The 11,459-nt window shown below is 45.6% G+C and overlaps 1 protein-coding gene across 3 annotated transcripts in view; it reads left to right on the top strand.

Annotated features, from left to right (window-relative positions):
• SRGAP3 (SLIT-ROBO Rho GTPase activating protein 3) overlaps positions 1 to 11,459 on the top strand; it is a 247,303-nt gene that overhangs the window by 173,923 nt on the left and 61,921 nt on the right. For all 3 annotated transcript variants that reach the window (XM_006758216.2, XM_006758217.2, XM_015560351.1), the window contains exons 4-5: positions 77 to 139; positions 8,905 to 9,090. In XM_006758216.2, the coding sequence (XP_006758279.1) occupies positions 77 to 139; positions 8,905 to 9,090 (249 nt within the window). The remainder of the gene's footprint in view (positions 1 to 76; positions 140 to 8,904; positions 9,091 to 11,459) is intronic.

The raw sequence follows: 11,459 nt of genomic DNA, 5'->3' as shown, positions 1-11,459 counted from the left end.
CTTACTATGTTGAAAAGGAAATTTAAAGCCAACAGCTACCTTCTCCCCCTCTGACATGTGCTCTTTCACATTCCAGAGCAAGGAGATTGGCCTGCAGATGCACGAGGAGCTCCTGAAGGTCACCAACGAGCTCTACACAGTAAGTCCTGCTCAGCTCTGCTGCCATGTGAGATCGGGCCCCTTTCTTCGGTGCCCAGGGCTGGAGGGAGGCTAACCACAAGTCTGGGAGGACCCTGAGCCTTTTTTACGATGTGGCCAAGGGACAGGGGGTCATTACAGTGGGAGGCAGTGATTCAAAACCCCAGCTGCTCATTCTGTACACCTGGGGTGGGGCCCTGGGCGTGTTTACTTAGTAAAAGTTCCAGCTGTGGGAATGTGCTACCTACCAAAGCAGAAGGCACAGAGTTGGGGTGGGGGAGCATGGACACACGCTCCCGAGGGAGGAGTGTGGGTTTGGAGTCAGGTAGGACAGGCTAAAGTCGAGGCCTGCTCCTTGCTGACGGTGGGACCTTAGGCATCCATGTAGCTCATGTGGGCTCAGTCCTTATCTGCAAAATGGAGCACTGCTCTGAGGATCACATGCGGTGAGGGGGATGAGCATGCCTTGCCATCTCCAGGAAATAATTTCAGAACATCACAGTTTGGCCAAGAATTGCTAACTGCGTAGAGACAAAAATCTAACTGGACTTCGGATGAGTGTTAGAATCCAAGAAGGTGAGTGGATGGGGGAGCACAAACACACCGGTCATAGTGCAGGAATTTATTTGGTAGATAGTGCAGCAGGATATCAAACCCAGATTTGTCTGTAATCAGATTTGTTCGCTCTGCTGGGAATCTCCGCTGCCTCTCCTGCTGAGAAGTCCCTTTCTCTTCCTCTCTTCCCCTCTGCTTCTTGAATTCTTCCCCATCCACAGGCACCAAGCTCAGACTCACTCTTGATCACAGAAGCTCACCTGGAGCCATCACTTTTCTGAACTCTTAACTAATCTCTCATGCACATGCACACTCTTCCTCTCATTTCTTCACTCACCAAATAAGTATTGATCGCCGGCTATATGCCAGCACTGCTGGAGGCTCTGGACACACTGTGGAGAACATGGTGCAGCCTCCACAGGCTCACGGTCTAGACACTCTCCCTCCCAGGCCACATATCCAGCACACACTATGCTCTGTATCATCCTTTCACATGCTTTACTCTTGTCTCCCTGCCCAGACTCTAAATTCCTTGTGGGCAAAACCAGTTTCTTTCATTTATTCATATATCCCTCCCTCCCTTCTCTGCTTCATAAGCACCCTGGGAACACCAGGGATGTATAAGACACTTCAAAGACCAACTCTTGAAATGTTCACAGCCTGCCCCTGTGCCTCTTACAGCACTGGGTCCACGGCAGGCAGATGCATGTGCTTGAAATGAATTTCTGGGCAACTACTGAAGACTCAGTGTGCGGTCAGCAAATGACCTAGGAGGGGTTTGCTGTTGGCACCCCAGTGCTCTCACTCTGTTGGCAGCTACAACAAAAATGGCACCAGGTGTTAGACCAGTGGGGTCCGATGGGGCCTTAGTTCAGTAACCTTGGTACTTGAGTTCTGGCTCAGAAAGAATTCAGAACCAAGATTCAAACTATAAGAGAAATTTTATTTAGAAAGTCACAGAGGTAGAAGAGTGGGTGGTAGAAGAAATGGGCTCAGGAAACAAGTTACAGCATCAAAAGCAGGGCCTTTGGAGTTTAAGAGAGAGAAGGGTAAAGGTAATGTACCTGGGAGGTGGGGGTTGGGAGGAGTGGAGGGAGAGGGGAAAGGCCAGGCGTGCTAGGGCACAGAGTTCAGGGGAGTTCCTAGGGGAGGATCTCAATAGAATATTTATCAGCTTTCCAGGTGTGTTCTTTCTGGATTGTGGTCTCCACGGATTGGTTGGCGCTAGGGCAGGGGGTCTTTAGTCAATACAGCCGGTCCAGAGGTCAGCGTGTTCTCTCTGGTCTGGTTTTGCTGCTTTTCTGGTTTTGCAGCTTTTCTGGGCCTGGAGCTGAAACACAACAGAGGCCTAGATGTATTTGATGCAGGTCAGAACCTCATTGTCCTGGGGGCTTAATGCTTAAGGGCTATTCCCTGGCCTGCTTGTTTGTACCCTCTCTAAGGGGGCCTAACCCGCATGACTGGCAACATGCCAGGGGAGGAAAGGTCAGGGGAGGGTCTGAATCTCATGATCAGCAGTATGCTAGGGTAGGGCAGTCACTCTGGAGACGAGGTTCTTGTTTTCCCAGTTTTGCCTTGGTGACCTCTGTACCTGTCCCATTGTCCTTGCTCTGCTCATGCATGTCTAACTGCCTACCACAACTCTTCTGCAGCAAGCAGCACCCCAAAATACTCACCAGATCAAAGGCAATAGAACAGTACCCCCTCCATTTTATCTTATTTCCTCCCTCAGTTTTCCCCCTTCCTTCCTTCCTTCCTTCCTTCCTTCCTGCTGCAGCTTTCAGTTTTTAAATGCCTGACTCTTCTGTTGTCCTAACCATGCTGTCAGTAATGAATGTGTCCTCTGCTCTGAGAATTGTGTTGAATAAGTTGCAAATTTCTCTATCCTATTCCTCTATCTAGTTCAGCGGTTCTCAACCTATGGGTTGCGACTGCTTTGGCGGTCGAACGACACTTTCACAGGGGTTGCCTAAGACCATCCTGTATATGGGTCTCATGCTCACCCTCAGGTGGAGCCTGTTTTATTTTCCCATCAACCACATGGACTGAAGGTGGGGAGGGGAATTGGGGGTATTTCCTCAAAGAAAATCAGGGAGCTGTTCTAAAAGAAGGAGGACTAGATGATCCTAGGCAGAGAAAAACAACAGATGTCCACTGAGGAGTCACTGGGGGAGAATAAGGAAGTAGCTCCATTGGCTAGTGCCCAAACAAAGCTCTGCTCCTCAAACTTATTGGCTCCTCCTGCTTCTGGGCTTAATGCTCACACTGCTCCCTCTTCACCCCACCCACCCCCACTCCATGTCCTTTTCATCCAGCTAACAGCTACTCTTCTTCAAGGTTCAGTTTAGATGTCACTTCCTCCAGGAAGCCTTCCTTTAATGCCCTGTACTTCCCTCATCATAGTACTTAACACTCCATGTGATAATCACGTATATCATTGTATCCCTACTAGAGGGTGTGTTCTGTGAGGGCAGAGACCTTATCTGTCTTTCACACTGTGGTATTTCCTAGTATAGTACCCAGCACATAATAACCTGTCCAATAAAAATGTGATTATTAAAGGTATAGCTATGCCCCACCCCAATTATATTTACCAGATTGAAGGCAGTAAAACTATACCTCCCCTATTTTATTCTCCCTCCTCTCCTCCCTCCCTCCCTTCCATTCACATATCCATTATTTTACCAACCTACTTATCCATCTACCCACCATCCATCCACCTATCTATCTATCCATCCACTCATCTATCCATCTACCCATCCACTTATCCATCTATTCAGCCAGCCAACTCTTATTCATTCATTCATTCATTCATTCATGCAAACATATATTGATACTTGCTGGGTATCCGTCACCACTTTAATATAATGACTATGATCATAAATGGGGTTCTGGCCCTCCTGGACTTTAACTTTAGCAGGGATGTTTATAAACATGCAAAATGAATAAATAAAATAGTGATGATAACTTTTATGGAGAATGGAGGCCAGACAGAGTGTGGGTGGTCAGACTGAAATTCAGGGACTTCTCTTTTCTTTCAAGGGTGCCTTTGACATGCGTTAGCTCAGGGTCTCCCCCACACAACTCTAGGATAACCCAGGGATGGCCTTGGGGTATAGGAAGCACACCTGCACTACACCGTTGGAAACCTGTTTTCTAACAACTGATCCTTATCTTGTCCCAGCGTGTCCCTTTACTGATACTGTCAACTTCCAGGTCGTCTTTGACTTTGTTTGCATATAAAAGAGCATCGGAGGGGCTGTGCAGATAATCCTTTCCTGTTTTCATGATCTGAGGCTTTGGGAAGATGTCAAAGGCAAAGTGCACACAGCAGAAGGCAGTGTGATTACCAGAAAAGACAGTGCCCACTGCTAAGAAGGCCTGACTGTCCACCTTGCTATCTGACTTTGAACAGCACACTAGCTTTTCTGGGCTTTAGTGTCCTTCCCTGAGGGGTTGATACACCAAGATTTCTGGGGGGCCTTCCAAGCACCTATAAAACTAATCTGGGTGCAGGAACAGTGGTCTCCGCTTCCATATTCCTACACTGTGCATCTCAGCCTTGTTCTGAGGCCCCCTTCTGATAGGGTCCAAGGGCAGGACAGGAACCCCCATCTGGCATGAAGCTGGGTGTGTGCCTCTGAGGGCCCTTTATCGATCCCAGGTTGGAGACTGGGCCTTGGCTAAAGGCCTGCATCCATGCTGCTCCCTTCCTAGCCCAGCACTGCTGTCAACCTGACACTTTATAGTCGTACTTTTTGGAGCATCTTCCTACCTACCTCCCATCTGGTCTTCGCCAGGTAGCACAGAGAGGACAAGCCCCTGCCATGGTCACCCAGCAGTGGTGGGAGCGTTGAGTCTCAAAGCCGGGCCTCCGGGGTCCCGGTGGGGTAGAGGATCCTTCATCCCTATTTTGTGGTTTCCTCTTTTATAAAGTAGGGATTACATGGTACCCACCTCATAGGGTGGTGGTGTTTTATTTTATGAGAAATAAATGAGTTGCTATATATAAAAACCTGGTAGATAGTAAGTGCTCAGTAAATGTCAGCTGCTATTGTTATTATTATCACATTGCCTCCCAGGATTTGGGATAAGGATTAGCTGAAATGCTCCTTGGAGATAATAAAAGCAGAGGTTTGCAAACTCTGAAGCTTAAATATTAGTTAACATATCCTAGACTGGCAATATTGAGCAGACTATTCTAGGCTATTGAACTAAGGACCTTTCAAGCTGACTCCTATGTTTCAATTTATCTAGAGCAGTGGTTCTCAACCTTCCTAATGCCGCGACCCTTTAATACAGTTCTTCATGTTGTGGTGACCCCCAACCATAAAATTATTTTCGTTGCTACTTCTTAACTGTAATTTTGCTACTGTTATGAATCATAATGTAAATATCTGATATGCAGGATGTATTTTCATTGTTACAAATTGAACACAAAGCATAGTGATTAATCACAAAAACAATATGTAATTATATATGTGTTTTCCGATGGTCTGAGGCGACCCCTGAGAAAGGGTCGTTTGACCCCCAAAGGGTTCGCTACCCACAGGTTTAGAACCGCTGATCTAGAGGATTCTGGGTATAAGTACTTAGGCCCGTTTCAGAGATGTCCCCAGGTGAACTTTTTTGTGGCAGCTGTTGGACATAAGTCACCCAGGCCATCCAGTTCCCTGATATTCTTGGGATCAGGCATTACCAATTGGACCACATAGCACGTGGCTTCAGCACTGTCAGGGCTGTGCTCTCCAAACATGGGGTTTTGGGAGTGCAGTTCAAAGACCGCACTGGGAAGCTTGGCTTGTGGAAGAGCAGAAAGAGTGCTCTATGGTTCAAGAAGAGGAGAAAACTGGGCAAAGGAAAATGTGAGAAACTGAGAACACCCTGCTGGGGTGCTGACCCTGTAACCGGACAATCAAAGGGTCTGGGCTTGAGCCAATTTAGCAGAGGCAGGGTTGAATCATATATGAGCATTTATTCCAATACTGCCGGCAGTATGGGAGAGCAGCAGGTCATCCACAAAAATCTGCTCTGCACTACACCATAAGCCACTGCTTATGGTGGGTAGAAAGACAAAGATTACATGGGAAGTAGGCAAAAAAAGGTATGCCAAATGGGCAGTTTACAGGTAATGCGGACTGGAGACTTGCAAAGGCCTGCGGGTATGCAAAGGCTGGGGGTCTTCAAAGGGCTGGCAGCTCTGGTTTCTGCTTTAAGGTTATCTTTCGATGCTAATAGGCAGCTCCCAGATGGGGAGGATGGGTTGCATTTCCAGGTGAGCTCCCAGGTCCCACGTGCAACTCCCAGCCAGGTTAGAATGTGCCTTCTTTAATCAGAACAAAACAATCATGGTTAACGGAGTATGATTAATATTTCTTATAATTATAGCTGGTCCCCAATATTCTATTTCTGTCCCTCTCAACCCGAGTGAGTAGATGGATGCATGCATGGATGATTGCACAGGAAGATCTAGCTGCAAATAGAAATGTGCTCTCTTCCTCTGCACTACCTAACACAGATGACAGATTTAGTGCTGAAATAAGCAGACCTCAGCAGTTGAAGTAGAAAAAAAATGGATGTAGCAGGAAAGATTGAACCCAGAAAGGGAGGAGTCCAGAAATGAACATCACCAGAAGCATGGCAGAAAGCAAAGAAAGCAGTGGTATCTGTGAATGTGGAGGGATAGAGGAAATATTCAAGAATGGGAAAGGCAGGGTCCTGGAGACAGACTAGAGCAGGCATTACCCACTCTTAGCTGCATCACGTTCCTGGAGCCATTGCACAAAGGAGGTGGTGAAAAATAGCCAACTGCCTTGGTTATCCACAAGCCTGCAGCCCTTCCTTTTGGCCACTAGATGTCAAGAATGCACCAACCCAGCACACTTTCTGGACCCTTGAGTTTGGAAATAGGCTGAGTGGAAATGAGTGGGTGAAATCAGCAAGTTGGGGATCTCTAGAGGTTTTAGGGCAACTGCAAATAAGCAAAAATAAAATAAAATAAAATAAAATTGGGTAGAATGCAGACAAGTGGTCTTCTCACCAAGACCTACAAAGAAAATTGATTGCATTTTTTATCCATTTATTTTTTTTGAAATTTGGGGAGGTTTTTAGGTTGAAAGAAGGAGGGAGGAACATGGTATAGAATATATATTTTTTCAAAATAGTAGATGTTCTGTAGAATTTGCAAACATTTTCCTGAAGTCAAGTGAGTTTAAGGTTCTGAAACCCTCAGCCTAAACAGGGAGGATGGTGATCATGGTGATGGGGGCAGCTAATGCTCTTAACCCTGCAGCAGGTAATGTTCTCAGCACTTTACAAAAACTGACTCCTTAAGTCCTCACAACAAACCTAGAGGTAGGTGCTATTATCCTCATTTTACAGACGAGGAGAGAGAGGTCAGAGAGGGGAGGACTTGCCCAAGGTCACACAGCTTGTAAATGGCAGCCTTAGGATTCAGCCCAAACATTTGGGCCCAGAGTCCGTATGTTTACCCACCATGTTGTACCATAGATATTGCCCCGATTGACTCCTAACCTCTGGCAAAAGGAACTTTCTGAACCACAGATCAATGCTGTGACTTAATGGTGAGAGTCACAGAAGAAACCCTCATTCTAATAAACTTACCTCACAAAACATTAAATGAGAATAAATAAGGTTATAATGTTGGCCAGTATTTCATTCCAATTTCCCTGACTTTGAAGGGCTTGGTTAGGCAGGAGTACACCCCATGACCTCATAGAAGCCTCTGCTCTATTAGCTGCTGTAATTATCCAAAGGACAGAGAGAATAAACAAGGCCAGGAGCCATTAGCTCTCGTCCTCTCCCTTCCTTTCTCTAAATCAATTAAAAATAATTTTTAAAAAACAAGGGCAGCCCTGGCCAATGCTCAGTGGTTAGAGCCCTGTCGAGGACTGAAGGGTCTTTCTTGGGTTAGATTCCCAGTCAAGGGGTCAAGGGCACATATCTGGTTTGCAGGTTTGATCCCCAGCCCTTCAGGCATGCGCAGGAGGCAACAAATTAATCTCTCTCTCTCACATCAATGATTCTCTCTCCCCTTCCCTCCTTCCCTCCCTTACATTCTCTCTAAAAATCGCTGGAAAAAATATCCTTGAGTGAGGATGAACAAACAAACAAAAATAGATAAACAAATTGTGGTATAGCCATACAATGGGGTACTACTTAGCAATAAAAAAAAGAACGCATGATACGTGCAACAAATGGGAGAATCTAAAAAAATTATGCTGAGTGAAAGAGGGTAGACTCAAAGGGTTTATACTGTATGGTTCCATATAGATGAAATTGTACAGTGACAGAAAGCCAGTCAGTGATTGCCTGGGTCTGGGGTAGGGGTGGGGAAGGACGGTGTAGGGGCACCAGGCTCTTTCAGGTAATGATGGAAGTGCTCTATACCTTGATTGTGGGCTTGGCCACATGGATGTAAAGTCTGGAGACTATGCTGATACTACTGCTAATCTTGGAGGACCTTCTGGGCCTCAGTTTCCCTATTTATAAAATTTGGTAGTCAGATTAGATGACATCTAGGATTTCCTCTGACTCAAAAATCCCTTTGTTATAACAACATCCAACTTTTGTTATGGACGCAGAGTAGCAAAGGGCAATATGCTTTACAGGAATTCATTTTATAGTCAAGGATGAGTTTAGTTCAGAGAGCACAGAATATGCATTCAGATGTATTGTTACCCAATAGTACTCCTTTTGGGAACAGTCATTTGTAGGCCAATTTTACTTAATGAAACAGCTGAGAAAATAATTTGCTTGTAAGAAGGATGTTCCCATGGAAGCTCCAAGAGTACTGGAGGAGGGGCTTTCCCAGTGACACAAGAATTATGGTTGGGAGGCTAGAGAGAGCAGCAACTTTGCCATATCACCTCTGAGACCCCAAATGCTTGGGGACTGTGGTTGCCCTTTAAATTTTCTCTTTGCTAGTCCATTCTTGGCACTTAGTAAGGACTTAATGATGGTGATGGTGATGATGATGATGATGATAACTATGAAGCTGCTACTGACAATCATCATCTCCAGTCCTCCGAGAGTTTTTGCAGAAGTAAAGAGCTGTGGGAGCTCAGAGTGTGTCATGGGAAGAGGGAGGGCTGAGCAGATTGGAGTGCGGAACTTAGGGGGCCGAGAGCACTAGAGCCACCCAGGCTGGGCCCTAACAGCCTGCTGATTCCTGCACTTGTGTGTGCCCAGGTCATGAAAACCTACCACATGTACCACGCGGAGAGCATCAGTGCGGAGAGCAAGCTGAAGGAGGCTGAGAAGCAGGAGGAGAAGCAGTTCAACAAGGCGGGAGAGCTCAGCATGAACCTGCTCCGGCACGATGACCGGCCCCAGCGCCGCAGCTCTGTGAAGAAGATTGAGAAGATGAAGGAGAAGGCAAGTGAGGGCCCTGGGGCCATGCTCCCTGACAGCCTTGGCCTCCCCCTCTGCATCCTGGGGGTTGTGAGGGTAGAATAATGCTGCCCGCATCTGCTCTCTTGGAGGTCAGTGTCATGGAGGAGGCAGGTCTGGCTTGTGCCAGGGTCAGCAGGTGGAAGAGGTCTTCAGCTGACAAGAGAGCTGAACTGTGATGAGACTCATAGCCCAGAGCACAGGCGTTAATGAGGGGTGGGGGCTTGCTCTGGGGGTCAGTTAGGTGTCTGGGGGCTGGTTGGGACTGAGTGTGTCCCAACAAGAGGGAACAGCACTGGGCTGCCAACCAGCACTGGGAACTTGGGAAAGAACCATTCCAGTATTGCCATTGCCAAAGCAGAGGCAGGTGATTGGAATGGCTGTGTATCAGTGCTGGGAAGTGCCTCAGCAGGACATGGTGAGAGGAGTACTGGTTCTGGAGTCAGATAGACTGGGTTTTGAAAACACCACAGCTTTTACACCTCTCTGAACTTCAGTTTTAAATCTGACAGTGATGGCAGATAATTCTCCTCTCTCAGTCAACTCTGATGGATCGGTAGTGGCTGCCCAGAGCTCTGTGTTGAGGATCATGAGCTCTCTCCTGGCTTGAGCTGAAAATGGTGCTATGATCAATTAATAATGTCTGCCATGGCCAGAATACAGAGGGGCAGGGCACAGGTTGCTTTTCTGTCATCCTAGACTAGGCAACTTCTAAGGTTCATTTCTTCTTGAAAGACTATGATTTCTTGTTGAATCTTCTGCATCCATTCATTCTATGGGATCAGCAAACATTTCCTGAATTCTTTCTATGTGCCAAACATTGTGCCAGATGTTTATTTGGGCTTCAGTGAGATGAATTCTATGATGATATGATCCTACAGCTCTTAAAAATTATAGGAGATTGAGTGGGAACAAGATCCAAGAGGACCTAGGTAAGCAGGAAAAGTAATCAGAGGCAAATAAAAGAAGACTTCAGGGTAATTGCTAAAGGCAAAGAAAAATGGGCTCCACAATAATTAGGCAGAGACTCAATTAAAAAATGGGCAAAGTATTTGAGTAGACTTTCTCCAAAGAACATGTATGAGTGGTCAGTAAGTACATGAAAAGATGCTTGGCATCATTAGTCATTAAGGACGTGCAAATCAAAACCACAGTGAGACACCACTTCATAGCCATTAGGATGGCTAAAATAAAAAGACAGACAATGACAAACATTGATGAGGATGTGGAGAAAGTGGAACCCGTGGATACTGCTGGAGGGAAGGTAACATGATTCAGCCACTTTGGAGAAGGTTTTGGCAATCCCACAAAATTTTAAACATAGACTAAGTTACCATATGACTTAACAATTCTACTCCTAGGTATCACTCAAGAGAAATTTAAGCATATGTCCACACAAAAACTTGCACATGAATGTTTACTGAAACATTATTCATAATAGCTCCAAAGTGGCAACAACCCAAATGTCTGTCAGCTGATGAATGGATGGATAAAATGTGGCCTGTCCACACAACAGAATATTATTTAGTCATAAAAAGGAATGGAGTACTGATTCATGCTACAGCATAGATGAATTTTGGAAACAGTGAAATAAGCCAATCACAAGAGGCCACATATGTAGGATTCTATTTATATTAAATGTCCAGAAGAGACAAATCCATAGAGATAGGAAGTATCTCTATGGTTGCCAGGGGCTGGGGCAGAGGAGAATAGGGAGTTGACTGCTAATGGGTACAGGATTTCTTTTTGGGGTGATGAAGATATTCTAAATTTAGATAGTGGTGATGGTTATATAACTCTGTGAATATACTAAAAACAAAGAAATATTTAGCACAACTGTTGTGGCTCAGTGGTCGAGCATCGACCTATTAACCAGGAGGTCATAGTTCAATTCCCGGTCAGAGCACATGCCTGGGTTGTGGGCTTGATCACCATTGAGGGGTGTACAAGAGGCGTCAATCAATGATTCTCTCTCATCATTGATGTTTCTATCACTCTCTCCCTTTCCCTTCCTCTCTGAAGTCAATAAAAATATATATGAAAAAAATATTTTTAAAAAGATAGTCAGGCAAGGAATTACAGAACAACATGGAGGGATATGTAAGGGGGTAGAGAGAATACTGGCTGGGAGTCTGAAGACTAATTTTGTGTTCAGAGTTGTATGTAAATTAGCCATTTGGCCCTTGGAAAAGCTGCTTCTCCCCTTCAGTTATCTTTTCACTTATAAAATGGATGAATTACACTAAAATACCTTTACTATCCTTCCCAGGTATAAACTTTTATGAGTCCATAAAGGGCTAAAAATGGTCTCAGGGTCAGAGTAGTTCCCTGAAAACTGGTCAGGGTTATCAAAA

Source organism: Myotis davidii, unplaced genomic scaffold (assembly GCF_000327345.1).
Source record: "Myotis davidii unplaced genomic scaffold, ASM32734v1 scaffold73, whole genome shotgun sequence".
Taxonomy (NCBI): domain Eukaryota; kingdom Metazoa; phylum Chordata; class Mammalia; order Chiroptera; family Vespertilionidae; genus Myotis; species Myotis davidii.
This window is presented reverse-complemented; position numbering and strand designations above follow the sequence as displayed.